The sequence below is a fragment of the Pelodiscus sinensis genome, chromosome 26, assembly GCF_049634645.1.
Source record: "Pelodiscus sinensis isolate JC-2024 chromosome 26, ASM4963464v1, whole genome shotgun sequence".
In the NCBI taxonomy this organism is placed as follows: domain Eukaryota; kingdom Metazoa; phylum Chordata; order Testudines; family Trionychidae; genus Pelodiscus; species Pelodiscus sinensis.
The window spans coordinates 3,147,411-3,165,626 of NC_134736.1; the positions used below are offsets into that span (position 1 = coordinate 3,147,411).

Sequence of the window (18,216 nt, forward strand, 5' to 3'; positions counted from 1 at the left end):
GATTGTAGTAATTCAGGGTGAATTGCAACGGAGCGCCAAATATTTAACTGACACAAACAAATTGAATAGAGTAATGCAGGAGAGTACAATGTTCTGAGAAGTAATATGTTTGGTCTGAAGATTGACATGTTCAAGATAATCTGTCCCCCTTTCAAGCCAAAACAGAAGCTGTCGCCATGGTGCCCAGGGCAGGAGGATGGCTTTATTTCCCATTTAGACAAAACTGTGAGGATAACAATTGAAATGAGACAATTTAAATTATTCACTCTAATGGCTGCTGTCGGAATTGGACAAGATGGGCCAGAAGTCCTTGGTCTCATTGTGTAAACCCAACAGAAAGAGGGTCTCTTCTCCAAAATTGCTTATAATCCAAGTAACTAATTGGGTGGAACAAACTCAGAGGACACTGATTTACTGGTATTGCAGTAGCATTTGGGCTTCATTTTGTCAGGCTTACGCAGACCCTGCCCCACAATTGGCACTCAAGAAAGACCTTCAGTGAGTCTTTGTTGAAATATTTGTCAGTGCTGTCAAAATTCCCAAAGGGATTTTCACAGTAATTGCTTGTGTAAAGGAGCCGAAATCTTAAATTCTTTGCCCTGATTCTTATCTCTGCTTCATGCTGGTCCTAATCCACTCATGTTATCAATCCTGCAGTCTGCTTTAAGTCACAATGTCCCTCCTTTTCCTCCCCCCCCCTTGTTTTTATGACAGCCTGCTTACCAAAAACATCCCTGCATCTTCTGAAAATAAAAGCCAGGCACATGGAAAATTCGTTTGCATTGATTATTTATATTGATGTGAGCACATGAGCATTGCTTAAACCCAAATTGAAATGGAAAGAGCTGGAATAATGTGGAACACATAGGAGTTTTATTTAGGCACTAAAAAAATAATAATGAAAAAGTAGTCAGACATTACTCTTTCAGGCTTCTGGCTTGGCCATGTTTTTGTAGGAGGAAATGTACTATTTGTCTTGTTCATCGCAATCACTAATGATCTGTTTGTTCCACAGCTTTGAAGGACAGCAGGTTTCAGTTAGTGAATTTCTCTAACAGTGAACTCAGAGTGTCGTTGACAAATGTCTCCGTTTCTGATGAAGGAAGATACTTCTGCCAACTTTACACGGATCCCCCGCAGGAAATTTATACCACTATTACTGTGCTTGGTAAGTGGTAGGCATTAAACTTGGAACTCTCCATGTAAAGTTGGAGGGTGGTGGAAGGAAGGTGTGGGGGAAGGGAATCAGCACATGTTCTTAAAACTTGATTCATAGAGCCACACCCATTCTGAGATATTAGTACATCTCAACTTTTTTTTGTTTTAATGACAAAGAGCTTTTTCTCTAGAGACAAGCTGCCTTTCTGGATCTATTGAGTCTGGAACTTGAAACTTCAATCGCAAGATTCTGAAGGTGATGAGCAAAGATCAGTCTAAATTTTCAAGTCAGCCATTTGCCGCATGGAACAACGTAGCCTTCAGCTAGTAGTTGTGTTAGCTAAGGGTGTGTCTAGACTACAGATCTGAGGAAGTGGGTCTGGCCCACGAAAGCTCATCATCTAATAAACCATCTTGTTAGTCTTTAAAGTGCTACATAGTCCTGCATTTTGCTCTAGACTACAGGGTTGTGTCGACAAAACTATACCTGTGTCTACACTGCCGCCAAGTTCTGTCGACGGCGATAAACCTCATTCTACGAGGAATAACGCCTTTTGTCGACAGAGTTCTGTCGACAGAAGGCATTATTGCATCTACACTGTCCTTTGCATCTACACTCTCATGTCTACAAAGTGGCTTGCTTTGTCAACAGAACTGGATGTAGTCTAGACGCCTCTGTCGACAAAAACCTGTAGTCTAGACGTACTTTCAGTGTGGAAGAGAATAGCTCTGCATCTTTACCCAATAGCATTTCTTAGTAATCACTCTCCATGTTTGTTTTTTCTAAGTAATACACTGCTGGTAGTAGAGATGCTGGGCGTGTTGTTTTTTCTGCAGCATTTCAGGCTAGTGAAAAAAGTACAGCGTTAGGAGCCAGATGCTCTGAAATTAAGCCCAGCTGTGCCAGTTTCTGACTCACTTGGACAAGTCACTTGCGTTTCCTTGGCCAGTGTCTCCATTTGGGAAATGTGGGATAATGCCTGCCTTACAGGGGCTGCATGAGGATGCACTGGCTGAGTGCAAGCATATGAATTCCTAATATGACATTTTGGCGCATGTCATAGATTCTTTCCATTCAGTGAGGAGAAAAAGGGAAGGAATAAGACTTAGTATATTAGGGTATGTCTACACTACCACCCTAGTTCGAACTAGGGTGGTAATGTAGGCAACCGGAGTTGCAAATGAAGCCCGGGATTTAAATATCCTGGGCTTCATTTGCATCTTGCCGGGCGCCGCCATTTTTAAAGCCCCGGTAGTTCGGACTCCCTGCCCGTGGCTACACGCGGCACGGAGTAGGTAGTTCGGACTAGGCTTCCTAGGTTTCACGAGGAGTAACAGTAGTTTGGAATAGGAAGCCTAGTCCGAACTACCTAGTCCATGTCGCGTGTAGCCGCGCGGCACAGAGTCCGCACTAGCGGACATTTAAAAATGGCAGCACCCGGCACTATGCAAATGAAGCCCCGGAAATTCAAATCCCGGGCTTCATTTGCAACTCCGGTTGCCTACATTACCACCCTAGTTCGAACTAGGGTGGTAGTGTAGACATATTATTTATCTAACTTAGTGCAGCAATGGGCAACCTAGACTGAGTGGGCCCCAAGATGGTCATAACCAGGGCTCGACAAATCCGCTTATCTACTCGCCTGTGGCGAGTAGATTTCAGCCGGTCGCCCCATTCACTGGCGGTTTGCGCATGCACAGTGCAGGGCTGGCGAGTGGTTTTTGCCGCGATCGTCGAGCCCTGGTCATCACCAAGATATTCTCCCGGAATAGGGATAGTTTTGCTATGTGCGCTTGCATAGCTAGAATTTGGGGGGGTGCTGACTGAACCAGGGTGTGCCGATTGGATGCAGAGGGAGGCCACCCAAGCTCTTACAGTCCAATGTTGTGTGCAGTCAGCATGCACCTCACTTTTGTGTGCCCTGGCTTTACATGCATGAGGAAGGAAACCAGCAGAAAGTGTAACCCTGTGTATGGGCAGTGGTAAACAACATGTCTGACTAGCCACACATAGAACCCCAAAGGACCACATGCAGGCCTCAGGTTGCCCACCATTAACGTAAGGTGTAATTATGGTTCTCCTCAGTGGCCATTTTGGGACTCTTGTCTGCCTACCAGAGGTGCTTACTAGCTCCTGATCTTTGTTGTTGGGGCCGCCAGGGAGGCAGACCGATCCTCTATTTGTTCTTCATCTACTGCTTCAGCTGCAGGAGGGAAACCTTTGAGGAGCAAAAGGTCAAAGCAGAAAGAAGGATACGCTACAGCGTCTCCTTGTCTTTCCCAGATAAAGATGTTAAGCCTCTTCCAACTTCCCTGCTCCTTGACTTCAGTTTCAGGAGCGAACAAAACATGTGGTGGATTCATTGCGTATTCCCCGGGAGCAGGTTTGAGAGTCACAGCACAAAAGCACTTGGACATTTTGCAAATGATACTTTCTGCTCAAGCAGCCTTGCCCATAAATGAAGTCCATCTGAATCCTGCCAAGATCATCTGGCAGACCCCGGCAATGGCATTGCTCATGTGCATACGCTCTGATAAGAAGTATTTTGTCACAGCCAAGAACTGGGAATATTTATTTTTGCATCCGGTCCCTAATTCCCTGGCTGTTGAATTGGTGAACGTGGCAGACAGCTCCACTCTAAATGAACCGCATATGGCAGGGACCAAAAACACCGTGACCTGTTTGGCTGTAAGAGTCATTTGTCTGCCACTATAGAGTTTAGAATTGCAAATTACCAAGTTCTTTGGGCAAAATAGTCACACCAGTTATTTCAAATGCACCACACTTGTTGAACACCTTCCCGCAGAACATCTCAAGCAGTTCCATGCTGCTATGGCTGATGGTCAGCTACTGGCTAGAACATCATTATAAGCCTCCCTCGATGGAGTTGACACTATAGCTCACTCCATCGCCGCACCAGTCACTGTATGCCGAGCATCCTTGCTCCAGTTCTGAGTTACCTAGAGAGGTTCACGATACTGTTGAGCACTGCCCTGTGGATGGACTGAAACTCTTTTTGCTGAGATCACAGGTGAATCACCGCTCAGTTTAATGAATTACAGGGCCACCTTGCCACCTCCTAGAGCAGTGTTTCTTAAACTGTGTTCCGAGGCAGTCGGAGGTGTGCCACGGAGAACAACAAAAATCAAAATGGCTGCCTTAAAAGGACAGGTGACTTTTTTTTTTTTTGCCCAATAACTTTCCCCCCGACCCTTCCCCCCCCCCCAACCTTTTTTTTTCTTCTCTCAACAAAAATTGTTGGTGTTCCCCATTTTAAAAAAATATTGTTTATTGTTCCTTGGTCTTAAAAAGTTTAAGAAACACTATCCTAGAGGTTATAAGATTGTTCCCAATCAGCCGCCAGGGAAGGAATTTTACTCCCAAGAATTGTTGTGTCCTCAGAAAAGAATGAAGAATGGCGACCATTTCTAGTTCTGACTCCCAAACAACATTATGAAAATACAAAAATGTGGAACGGGACTTTTGGAGCTGTAATTCCATCATCAGTTCCAAGGGGATTTGGTTTTCAGTCCTCACCTTCAGGACCTCTTAGTTTCATGCCAAAAATGGGGTCTGACTTTTGTTTCTGGTCAATCCAGCCTTGGGTACCTGTAGTCAGCCTTTTTATTCTGTTCTGAGGGTGTTCTTGAAGGTTTGGTCACCGCCTACCTTTTGTTCGGTGGAGATGATGGTTTTTTCATACCCTGGTGATCGGCTGCTCAAGAGCCAGATGTGCAAGGTTCTCTCTGCCCTAAGCGCACCACTGTCCACACTCCACAGATTATGTCTCCAGCTCTGCATCAATACAACCACTTTGACTTCAATACAAAGGACACTGCCAAGTCAGTTAGCAAGTTTCCCAGGCAGTTCATCTCAATGGCTGACAGGTCCAAGGAAGCCACCGTCTCTATCTAGAGACTCTCCAGGTGGATATCTGGATGTATTATTTATTGTTAACTTGCCAATACACAAGTACCTCCTAAGGTGTTATCCCATTCCACTAGGTTTGTGTCTGTCCGTGGTGGTGTTTAAACATGTTTGCATTGTTGGGATGTGCAAGGCTGCAGTTTGGACTTGAATACATTCCTTTTCCAGGCATGTGAGGGGTCATTCTTCTAGGTCAGATACTGTCCTAGAGAATGTAATCTTGTCTTCAGTATGGACTCAGCTTCGAAGCTCTCTCCTGATAATGAAGAGACTGCTGGGAAGTCACCTCCCATGAAACATCCAGTAACGAGTTCTTCGAGATGTGTCCAACAGTTTTACGACATGTGTCCAGCAAAAGTGAATAAGGAAAAGTTATATACTTATTCCCACAATATAAGAACTAGTGGTCACCAAATGAAATGAATAGGCAGCAGGTTTTAAACAAACAAAAGGAAGTTTTTCTTCACTCAATACGCAGTCAACCTGTGGAACTCCTTTCCAGAGGATGTTGTGAAGACTAGGACTTTAACAGGATTCAAAAAAAGAGCTAGATAGATTCATGGAGGTTAGGGCCATTGATGGCTATTAGCCAGGATGGGTAGGAATGGTGTCCCTAGCCTCTGTTTCTCTGGAGGTGGGTGACAGGGGAGGGATCACGTGAGGATTATGTGTTGTGATCCCTCCCTTTGTGGGCAGACAGGACACTGGGATAGATGGACCTTTGGTTTGACCCAGCATGGCCTTTCTTATATTCTTATGTCCCCTATGGGTGCTCTACTGTTTGCCCTGCTTCCCTTCTGCTTTGGAGTTGCCTCGATTGCACTTTGTGATAGAGAACAAACTGAAGGTAGTTCACCCACACAGCCCTACATATAATTAATATGTGCTACAAGGACGTATAGAGTCATCTGCTGTTCGAACGTTACTGCCCAAAATCTGATGAAAGGCTCAGTGTTCAGTTGAGGTACGGGGCCCTTGCCATGAGCTGGCATCTGGTCTGCCTGTGTCACAATAATAAATGAATAATTTTTTTTCTTTGCTGTCATGCTCTTTAAGGAAGGTACTATGTACATTACACATTTGTTAAACCTCTTGACGTGCTTCAAGATGCTTATGCCGCTACATATTTTAGTTCCTAGATGTTTTTTGCAAAATCCTAAGCATAATTATAATGCAAAGTGATGGCTCTCTGTTAACTTTTGTTTAAGCTGATTTTCTAGCCACTGTTTTATTATTATGTATGGGGAACTTGAGCCCTATCATCTGACTTTTTGTGTGTCCTCATTTAGTTAGGAATTATTGTATTAGTTTTGCAGTATTAAAGTTCAATTTTTCTACTCGGAATTACATTTTCACCAAGACAAGCTACTAAACTCTCCTCTCTTCATCCCATTTCTCATGACTTGCAAGTCTATGATCCAGATGCAGCTATGAGGTTAATGTAGTTACTGATAATAGTAGCTAATACCATTACAGCCATGTCTAAAGATTAGTGTTGGCTTTTAAGCTCCCGTTAATAAGAATTCCTGAATCATGTTGGAAGATTGTAATGTAAGATCTCACTTCCTGATTAGTTGCAAGTCTGGTTGTTTTTCTCATTTTAATGAGATTCAGTTCTGTCCGAGTGTTTTGAACTGTGAAAACTGTTGACAATCTGCCCGAGTATAGAAGTCCAGTTTCTCTTCACTTCAAGTTGTATTTCAGTTTTCTGATACTTAGCTGAATAGGATAGTGTTTCTGTCTCTTTCTGTTTCTCCTCTATGGGTATATGTTGAAATGTATTGCGTTAGTGTACATTCACTCATTGCTAAGACAATCATCATACCTGTTGAATGGTTCCATAAGTGAGCATTGTGTCTTCTGTAATAGGTTAGAAAAATAATTTAGTTCTTGTTAAGTAAATTGCACCTCAAGCTTCAAGATGGATTTCAAGAAAGATGTGGAAAAATTGGAGATGGTCCAGAGAAGAGCAACAAAAATGACTGAGCTATGAGGGAAGACTGGAAGAATTGGGTTTGTTTAGTTTGGAAAAGAGAATACTGGGGGTATGTCTAGAAGATGGGTTTTTTTCAAAAGGAGAGGTGCAAATCAGTGCTAATTTGCATATATTCTTCCAATCGCTTTTTCAAAAGCAGGTTTTTCAAAAGTGAAAGTAATTTGGATGTGGGTTTTTTGGGAAAAAAAAAAAACCTTTTTTGGAAAACCGCGTAAACCTCCTTTTTTTAGGAAGAGCGTTTTTTTCAAAAAAGGGTTTTTTTTCCGAAAAAAGTGTCCAGACTACTTTCATTTTTGAAAAACCCGCTTTTGAAAAAGTGATTGGAAGAAGATATGCAAATTCGTGCCGAATTTGCATATCGCCTTTCAAAAAAACAACAACTGTAGTCTAGACATACTCTGAGAGGAGACGTAACCGCTTTCAGGTACCTAAAAGGGTATTGCGAGGAGGAGGGAAAAAATTGTCCTCCTTGAACTCTGATGATAGAACAAGAAGCAACGGGACTGGATTTGATGACCTCTCGAACTCCCTTCCAGTTCTAGTGTCCTGTGATTCAAGATATACTAGCTTTCGTTTCTTGTATTCTGGCACTACTTCAGGAAAATTGCAGCTGTGTGTATACCAGAGATATCTGACGGGTGCTCACGACCTAGGTAGGTCAGATCTTGGCACATTGGGGGTATGCATGAATGTGAATGTGCACCTTTCCCTCATTGTACAGAGTGGAAAACAAAGGCACAAGCATACTGAGTCTCTCAAGAGCAGAGAGTTGCTGTCAGGCCTGGATCTAAGGTGCTCAAAACACTAAACTAAACCTTGTTGCCTTTGGTTAAATGTTCCCATGCAAAGGAATCAAATCAGAGCATTTCCTTGGTCCTCCTTTTAAGCAGTCTATTAAGGGTTCTTGTACGTGAGACATAAATAGCACTTACATTTCCGTGTGTTCCTCTTACGCTTCAGTAGTAGCTTTAACGTGATGCTTTCCAGTCACATTTTCCATGATAGTCACTTAGAAAAGCAGAAGAACCTTTCTAACTGCCTTAGCTCCTGCACTGTAGCAATGGCATATCAGTGGGTACCTGCTCCCTTTCCTTTGTCATTTTATTATTTTTCCTCTCTTGCCATGTATTTTAATGTCTTCTGTGACACTAGATATGTAAATTAATTCACAGTGGTTTGGAACAAGCGAAAATCTGAAATGTACGGTCTGTTTTACTCCTCTTGGAGAAAAGCTACAAGTGACTAATGAGTCCTTTGATCATCTGGATGATATTTATACATATTTTGTTCTTCATCAGCTGAAAATGTATTAGTCATATTCGAACCCTGCAGTTGCTTAATCATAGTGATGAGAGCAAAAAATGTGGAGTTATCTTTGCAAATATCAGTTTAAATCCTGTATTTAAAGGTTTAGCGGGGATGGAATTGTGTGCATTGGTTAGAACATTCATGGTTCCCTCATGAATGCCTCTTTCATCTTGTCCCTTTTTCAGCATTTTAAAGCTTGTTTTTATCCTGTCTATATAGATTGCATGCTACTGTGGTGGTCTCCCTTCTGTATCAGTCTGTTCATAAATATTATAGGATTGTCTTTCACAGGTGATGATTACAGCCTTCTGGCTTTGTAGCTCACAGTGGTGGTGTCTCTCAAGGGAACCTGCCTTAAAAAGAGGAGAATTCTCAGCTTGCACTAATTGCAATCTGAAGCCATTATCTTTGTTGCGATCCAAAGTTCTCTGCACATCTAATCTGGGATTGCATTTACCTTTTGGGTTATGTTGATGGGAGATGCATTGGCAATTGGAGGCCCTGGTGTTCCATTCTTTGTCCTAGACTTTGATGGCATTTTTTTTAAAGAGGCCTAAACGTATTTAATTTTTGCTGGTCATCTTCTACGTCTTAAGCTTGCAGCTTGAAACCTGAAGAGCAGATGAGAAAAAATGTACATTCAGGGAGCTAAAACTATACATAGGAATGGTATATTTAAATGCAGTCCTTTTTCTGTTGCCCTTCTCTCCATTACTGTTCTTTGTGCAAAATTACACCCGTGTAGCATGGAAGAGAGCAGATAATTTTCAGGGGACTGTGATCAGATGGGAGGGATTATGGATGATGAGAGAATTTAATAAGCTCAGAGCTGGACTGAAAACCTCTAACACCACTATTAGGGGCAATAATAATTTGACAGATTAAGAGAACTGATCGGTATCTGTGCCTGGCTTCCCCAAACAGAATCCATCTGTTTTCCACCATTGAGTAACTTGGAAGAGTTCTTGGGTAAAAACCAATTAAAGATCAAAATGTATTGACCTTGTTTTGATTTATACTTTGTATTTTAGTCCCACCACGCAATTTGATGATTGATATCCAGAAAGAAACGGCCGTGGAAGGAGAAGAGATTGAGCTGAACTGCACTGCCATGGCCAGCCGACCAGCCACCGCAATCAGATGGTTCAAAGGGAACAAAGAGCTAATCGGTAGATGTATCTTCTAAACCAGCACAGATTTATAGATAACTGAAGTGGTTAAATTACTCCATCCCAATGTAACAGTGTGGTGACAGAGACTGGACATACTTGTTTAAAAAAAATAGATCCAGCTGTTTCAGATGCCATGTCAATGGGGAAATATATGGGCAGATTTAAATGCCAAATGCATCTTAAGAGTAAAGCACTACCACCCATTCCGTCAGTGTAGACATAGCCTAACAATAGCACTATTTCGGGATACCTCCTGCTATTCCACGTCTTTTGAGCGCACCTGTTACTTCAAAATATAACGGGCTTGCTATTTCGACGTCCCTGTAAACCTCCTTCCATGAGGAGTAAGGGACGTTTTGGAATAGCAATTTATTTCAAAAGAAGTGCTGTGTAGACAGCGCCAAATTTCTAAATAAGCTGTTTTGAAATAAGAGACACAAATTACATCTCTTATTTCGACCTATGGTGCCATGTGGACGCACCTAAGTTATCTTCCTGAGCCTATGTTCAGAGTTCTGGATTGACTCTTCACCTGCTGATGACCTGAATGATCCCTTAAGGTGTGCAGGGAAGTAGCTCTTGCCCCTGATTTAGAGGTCAATATGATAGATAGACCTCTATCAGGGATGGTCTACATGGTACTTGGTCCTGCCACGAGGATAGGGGACTGGACTTGATGACCTCTCAAGGTCCCTTCCAGTTCCAGTGCTCTATGATTCAATGATGGCACTGACCATAAAGTTTTTTCAGTTCCTTGCTCAATTGTTCATATGGGATTGTACAGATGGTCACATACAAATAAGTGTCTTCTATTCTGTAAAGTCTAGTGCTCATGGAATTTGTTCAGATAAATCACCAACACTGATTGCATATGATGTCTGTTTTAAGTCTGCATGCATGTGATATCCCCTCTATTTTTGCCCATCTCGTTGGCGAGTGATGTCTTGCAGAAGTCAGAGCCCTTCAAAATCTAACCCCGCTGCAAGGAAGAATAAAATCCTCCGGTTAGAGGACATTGATCCCTGCCCTCCTATAAGCATCTTTAGCACAATGACACATACTGAACTGATGGTGGTAATAGTGGAAGGGCAAGCTGTGCCACATATAGCTTCCCACAAAGCCAGCTGCTTTTTGGCATCTGTCGTCATCAAAATGATGCATGGATCCTCCTAGGTTTCTTTTGCTTTTGGTAGGGCCCCGCACACTGGTATTTGACCACTTGTACTTGACCTGTCCATCTCCTTTATTAGGCTTTCTCACTTCAGCAATTGAATTCCAACTGTCCTAGATCTTTGAAGACTGCTGAGCAAGTAGTCGCTTCTTGAAATACCAGATCACCCTGCTGATCCTTTGGCGCTGCGGGGTTTTCAAAAACAGAAACAGAGACACTGAAATAGTTTCCTTTGTTCTTGATTTTACATCGACTGAAGATGGAAAGAAAACAAGAGTCCTCTTTTGGTTCTGCAGTCTTTCCTCTAACCCTTACAGGTTGTGTTAACAGTTACCTGTTTTTGATAGAGCAGGACACTGTTTCTTGTAAGTTTCCCTCTTCCCCATTTTATCTCCATGATATGAACCATCAAAAAGTGGAATTTAGCTCATTTAAAAGCAGCCGTGGTTTCTGTTCAGCAAGCAGGCGCTGAGTATGGAAAACCCTGTTAGCTTCTTCATTTAGTCCTGAGTCTCTTCTTCCTTGTTCTGTATTCTGGCACATCTAACCCTGCAATACACTTTGTTCCAACCCACTGCTATGGTATTTTCAATGGAGCTTCAACAGTGCCACTGTTCAAATATTTTAATTACTGTTTTTAATTATGTTAATCCATTTACTCTCTTTCCCGCCTAATAGCTGATGATGGGTTTTCATCGCCATAGCATCTGAATTCCAGGATGCTTTCCAAGGTCTTAAATCAGTGGAGCTGTAAGCATCCTGGAATTTTTAATCCTTATGGCAGTGCACTGTCTATTGCAAGTTTTAGTGACTTCGGTAGAAAGGATTTTGTTACCTGTGCCTACACCTCCCTGCCCTTAGAGTTCAGGTGCTAGAGAGATGAACGTTGGAAATGTAAGGGCACGTATGTCCCCGGCACCACTTTTTTGTGTACCAGAGTGACACAAGCAAACGGGATGAAGTTTAATAAAGACAAATGCAAAGTGCTCCACTTAGGAAGGATCAATCAGTTTCACACATATAGAATGGGAAGTGACTGTCTAGGAAGGAGTACTGCAGAAAGGGATCTAGGGGTCATAGTGAACCACAAGCTAAACATTAGTCAACAGTGTGACACTGTTGCAAAAAAAGCAAACATCATTCTGGGATGCATTAACAAGAGTGTTGTGAGCAAGACATGAGAAGTCATTCTTCCGTACTACTCTGCTCTGATTAGGCCTCAATTGGAGTATTGTGTCCAGTTCTGGGCACCATATTTCAAGAAAGATGTGGAGAAATTGGAGAAGGTCCAGAGAAGAGCAACAAGAATGATTAAAGGTCTAGAGAACATGAGCTATGAGGGAAGACTGAAAGAATTGGGCTTGTTTAGTTTAGAAAAGAGAAAACTGAGAAAGGACATGATACTGGTTTTCAGGTATTCAAAAGAATGTTATAAGGAGGAGGGAGAAAAAATGTTGTCCTTGGCCTCTGATGATAGGACAAGAAGCAATGGGCTTAAATTGCAGCAAGGGAGGTTTAGGTTGGACATTAGGAAAAACTTGCTAACTGTCAGGGTGGTTAAACACTGGAACAAATTGTCTAAGGGGGTTTTGGAATCTCCATCTCCGGAGATATTTAAGAGCAGGTTGGACAGACACCTGTCAGGGATGGTCTAGATGGTGCTGTCCTGCCATGAGGGCAGGGGACTGGACGTGATGACCTCTTGAGGTCCCTTCCAGTTCTAGTGTTCTAGGATTCTATGAAGCAAGATGGCAACAGGGTGAGGTGTCCCATGGTTACTCTGTGTTCTCTGCCTTATCTACGTGGCAGGCAAAACTGAAGTGGAGAAGTGGTCTGATATGTTCACTGTGACGAGCCAGCTTATGCTAACAGTGGGGCGCGAGGATGATGGAGTCCCAGTCATCTGTCTGGTAGATCACCCAGCTGTCAAAGACTTACAGACCCAGCGCTACCTAGAAGTAATGTGTGAGTACCAAAGCTTTCTATTCTTCGAACGTAGACTGTGCCTCATTTAAAAAGACATTAGAAACCATTAATTATGTAATTAGATTTTATTACAGGGTAGATCGGGGGTTTGTAAATGTAGAAATCAAAGTATTGAGTATTGTTTAATGGATTAAACAATGACTTCTTGCAGTTTTGCTGTGATGCCAAATTCCTAGTTTTATTCTCTCCACATAAATTAAGTTATTCTGGCTAGATTTAGCATCTCGAGGGGTTAATAGCTAGTCCTTGTAATTATGTCACAGCCGATTAATTTTAATTTTAAATCCTAATTTTTTTTTAACAATGCACGTATTTCTTTAAAAGTTAGCATCACTGCAGAGTTCCATTTAAAGGAACTCACTGCAGTTATCCATTGGAATATGATCTGAGAGACACATGTGGTGATGCAAGAGGGACTTTCATATTGCATATAATGGCAAGTATAGTACAGTAGGTTCTTTTCTGAATTAGAGCTGCAGAAATAAGTTTAAAAATAGTGGAACCTTTTAAGGTAAAGGTCAAGTAAAAGCAGCTTGCTAAAAGCAAGCTAATCTTAGGGCTTAATGCTTCCGACTACAGTGAAGATAAAAACTAGGGGGAACGTTTTTCTCAGTTCTCTGTGAGCTGCCATTTATATGCCTCACGTAAGTGTTGTGAATTGATCAAAAGAAGTAAAGGTTGGGAAATATTTGTGGGGCAATGTATAGTCGAGGTGGCTTATGTTCACATTGGGGATATAGGACACAGTCATGTTAGCATCATTGTTACCAATCAGCAATGCAAACTCATCTGGCAACCAGGTGGAGTCCCCAAGAGAACAGCAGAGCAGTGAAAGGGGAAGACGACTAAAATTTCTTCCGTTCGTAGGTTCATCTCAACCATATCGTTCTATCAAAAAGAGAGGGGAGAGTTGTTAAATTTTTCATCCATTTCATCCTACATTCTGCTTATGCTTTCCATATCCCTGAAACGAGCATGAAGTCCTGTCCCTACAACAGGGAAAACAAAAAAGATCAGATACTATCTAAACTGGCAGATACTAGATTTCTTGTGACTGTGCTAATGTGTAATTCATTTATGCAAACTTAATGTCCATTAACATTTCTTGTAGAGCTCCATTAGCTTTAATAATACATTAGCACCTTTGTGAGGCTTGATCAAATACTTAACGGGGGGAAAAATCCCATCTCTCTGATTACAGAGGAAAATTGAAATCTTTTTTTTTTAACTTGTTTATAAGGAAGTCAGATTTAGGAATTTAAGGCTTCCCTGTGGATATTTCCTTGTAAGGGCTATCTTTTGGTGCAATAGAAACAAATAGCCTTTTTTAACAATGTGGCTATGTCTAGACTGGCATGATTTTCCGGAAATGCTTTTAACGGAAAAGTTTTCTGTTAAAAGCATTTTCGGAACAGTGTGTCTAGATTGGCACGGACACTTTTCTGCAAAAGCACTTTTTGCGGAAAAGCGGCCGTGGCCAATCTAGACACGCTTTTGCGCAAAAAAGCCCAGATCGCCATTTTCGCGATCGGGGCTTTTTTGCGCAAAACAAATCTCAGCTGTCTACACTGGCCCTTTTGCGCAAAACGGGAGCAGCATAGTATTTCCGCAAAAAGCACTGATTTCTTACAGTAGGAAGTCAGTGCTTTTGCGGAAATTCAAGCAGCCAGTGTAGACAGCTGGCAAGTTTTTCCAGAAAAGCGGCTGATCTTCCGGAAAAACTGGCCAGTCTAGACACAGCCTGTGTGCAATAGGGATCCTTCTGCTCTCTTATATGAAAGAGAAAATAAATCTTTTTTTCTGAATCCTTTTGGTTGCAGCTTGTGATGGGCACCACACTGAAGGATGGCAAAGTTCATTTAAACTTATGGTTATCTGAAGGCTTTGGGGGATCTTCAAATAAAGCGCCATGTTTATTTTACCTGTTGCAAGAGGCATTCTTTTTTCCTTATCACTAATTTTAGGCTTGCCTTTGGGTGCCTTTTGGGGAAAGAGGTGTTACTCAGTGCTCACTACTTACCTGGGCTGGAATGCATTTAATGTGGAGCTTTATGCGGGGGAAAAGGGAATGTGAGATGGTCTTATTGACTGGTGTGTTTTTCTTTACATTTACCCCATCGATAGGTTTCAGCGCACTCCTGGTGTTTCGGGCTGGGGGTGGGGGGGGGGTTGATCTCCATAACACGACAGTTCCTGGCCTTTTTCCTGAACCTGTTGTAGTGGCCCGTACGTAGGAATTTCTGGGGGGCGGGTGCTTTTTTTTGTAAATGTGGCCCAGTTTTTTTAAATATAAAGGAGTTCAAAATAGTCATGCAGTGTGTGTGTGTGTGTGTGTGTGTGTGTGTGTGTGTGTGTGTATTTTAGAGGTTAATGAACATTTTGAGTGGAAACAGTGATTGGTAAAATGATTTTATTTACACACACACACACACACACACACACACACACACATACACTCACTCTGCAGGCCACGGTGATATCACACACATACTCTTTCACACACACACGGTAGTACGAGGGTTAAGGTGACACGCAAAGCCAAGCGAAGGCCCAGCAGGCATGCAGGTTCCTGTTTCCCAGTGACCCCAGGCCTGCAAATTGCCTTATAGGGTTGCCAGATGGTTTCAGAAAAAAATACCAAACCACAACAAGAAAAACCACCGGTGAGTTAGGGTTGCCAGATGGTTTCAACAAAAATACCGGACACACTTGACATGACGTCACAATCTACCTTCCATCTTAGTTAGAAAATACCAGACATTTCTGTTTTCTCAATTTGTTTCCCAAACAGAAAGCTCAAATACTGGACTGTCCGGTTCAAAACCGGACACCTGGCAACCCTAGTGGTGCGGCTTGTTGGCCCTAAGAGGCTGCCGGCAGTCACCCGCCATCTTGCCTCCCTGCACCAGGCCAGGCAGCTCCCTGGTAAGCCATGGAAGTAAGCAAGCTGAAGGCTCTCTAATGGTGGACAGTGACTGGGTTATGCTGAGACCTGGGTCCTTGTGTTACATCTGAATGCATTCAAAAGCCACCAAAGACTCCTCCTATCAAAAGGACTTCCAGTCAGTACCAGCCTTCTTTTGGATCTGACCTGATATCCAAGTTCGATAGCCCCATGCCTATCCCTGGAGCCAGTCTTTGTTTTTGAAAACAGCATAGTCAGAGGATTCACTGCAAACCGAGGAGTGGAGAGAGAGGAATTTGTGGGACCAGCTCTCAGGTAGCACCACGCTAAAGAAATTCTCAGGCAGCTCTGTTTAAAGTAGAAATTGTGTATATAGACCTCGGGAAAAGAAGGGAGCCAGTGTGATCTGACAGAAGTAGGGACCAGAAAATGGGGAATGGCTGAGGCCCCTTGGGATCTGATGTTTGGTTGGGCCGACAGCATTTTTGCAGCCTGCAGGTAACTCTTCTAGCTAGACACCGACCATGCCATAGATCAGGGCTACTCAACTTCGGAAGCCCTGGAGGCCACAACGATACAGCAGATTTGGAGGGCCACAACTTAAGTGTGGTTGCATGTACATGCAAATAGATATGCAAATAGCTTCTTTCACAGTGATGGGAATGAATACAAAGATGAAGGCAAGACGACACAACACGCAGGCTCCATTTAAGTCAGTTCTGCTGATATTCATAAAATACAATCGTTCCCCGATTTCCACCCACCTGAAAGCACTTTTAATGATAATGACTGTCCAGGAATGTAACTACTAAAATGCACATCAACAGAAGACGGTTATATTGACAATTTTAGCTTCACAAGAGTCCAGGAATTTAACTACTAAAACACACATCAACCCAAACCGCACTGTAAACACAAACCGCACCGCAGGCTGCAAACCAACGGGTTGCAGGCCTCATGAGGTCCACGGGCGCCTGTTGAGTAGCCCTGCCGTAGAACTACCTGGGACTGCCTCCTGAGACTTCCATAGCACCATGGGAAGACTTGTCCTGACCCACAGACTGCAGGCTCTGTCTCCTGGGGTACGTCTAGACTACATGGCTCCGTCGACGGAGCCATGTAGATTTGTTGTTTTGGCAAAGGCAAATGAAGCCGCGATTTAAATGATCGCGGCTTCATTTACATTTATATGGCTGCCGCGCTGAGCCGACAAACATCTGATCAGCTGTTTGTCAGCTCGCGTGCTATTCTGGACGTTCCCCCTGTCGACGTCAAAGCCCTTTGTCGGCAGCCTCGGTAAACCTCATTCCACGAGGAATAACGGGGCAGCCGACAAAGGGCTTTGATGTCGGCAGGGGAGCGTCCAGACTAGCGCACGAGCCGACAAACAGCTGATCAGCTGTTTGTCGGCTCAGCGCGGCAGCCATGTAAATGTAAATGAAACCGTGATCATTTAAATCACGGCTTCATTTGCCTTTGCCTATGTGTCTAATCTACATGCCTCTGCCAACAGAGGCATGTAGTCTAGACACAGCCCTGAGTCTCAATACTCTTGCATGTAGGAAAAAACTACAATCCCATTGTGGCCTTTCTTTAATAGATCAGCTTCACACTCCTTTAGGGTTGCCAGGTGTCCGGTATTTTTACCTCCTGTCCGGTAAAAAAATTAGAAAATACCGGACACCTAAAATGTCCGGTACTTTCTGATTTTTTATTTCCCCGTCCAGGAGGCAAAAATCCCAGGCTGTCAGTCTCAATATGGAGGCAGCCTGGCAACCCCACTGCTTACCAGGTTCCACAGGGGAGCTGTCCGGCCTGGCGTAGGGAGGCAAGATAGTGGGCAGCTGCCAGCATCCTGGTAGGGCCAAAAAGCCTCACCACTTGGTTTTTAAAGGGGCCACGGTGGAGGTTTTTGTTTTGCAGGGTTTTTTGCTTAACAACTCTCGGGGTCCTTTTTTTTTTTTTTTTTTTCAATGAACTTCTGAAACCATCTGGCAACCCTATGCTAATTCCTTCCAGTGCTGAAGGACAGTCCAAGCATTGACTTCATTCCACAGTTCTTTCTGTGAATCAGTTTTCTTGTCCCTAAAATGAGAATACTACTAACCTTTCTTGGTAAAGCCCTTTGAGATCTCTTGAGGGGGGAATTGTGATATAAAAGCTAAGTATTATTGTTCCACATAGTTTCTCCTCTCTGTGCGTGATGCATGCCATTCAGTGCTTCGTTTGCACATTACCCTAGTGGGTAAACAGGGGCAGCATAATGGGAGAGACAAATCTACTTGTCTTCTTTGACTGAAGTGTAGATCAGAGCTTCCTCTGACACAGGGCCAGCCTTTTAAAGAAATTATACTCCTAAAATCAGGCATAATTGTCCCTTTCTCAATAGCGTTTTAGAGCTGGTATTTGCAATCAGAGCGAAGTAGCCCTCCAAATTGCTGTTGCATGCACTTTAGTTGACCACTTTTACCTCCTGCTATACAATATTCTGAATCTCCAAGCAAGTGGCAATTAACATGTGCACACAGTGCTGTGTGAAAGCATGTGTTTACATGGTTGTGTGCCTGTGCCCGGTGAGGCATAATTTGAGAG

The 18,216-nt window shown here is 43.0% G+C and overlaps 1 protein-coding gene across 3 annotated transcripts in view; it reads left to right on the plus strand.

The window, feature by feature from the left end:
• CADM1 (cell adhesion molecule 1) overlaps nt 1–18,216 on the plus strand; it is a 339,720-nt gene that overhangs the window by 250,341 nt on the left and 71,163 nt on the right. For all 3 annotated transcript variants that reach the window (XM_075909409.1, XM_075909410.1, XM_075909411.1), the window contains exons 3-5: nt 1,016–1,168; nt 9,422–9,559; nt 12,543–12,698. In XM_075909409.1, coding sequence (XP_075765524.1) covers nt 1,016–1,168; nt 9,422–9,559; nt 12,543–12,698 — 447 coding nt within the window. The remainder of the gene's footprint in view (nt 1–1,015; nt 1,169–9,421; nt 9,560–12,542; nt 12,699–18,216) is intronic.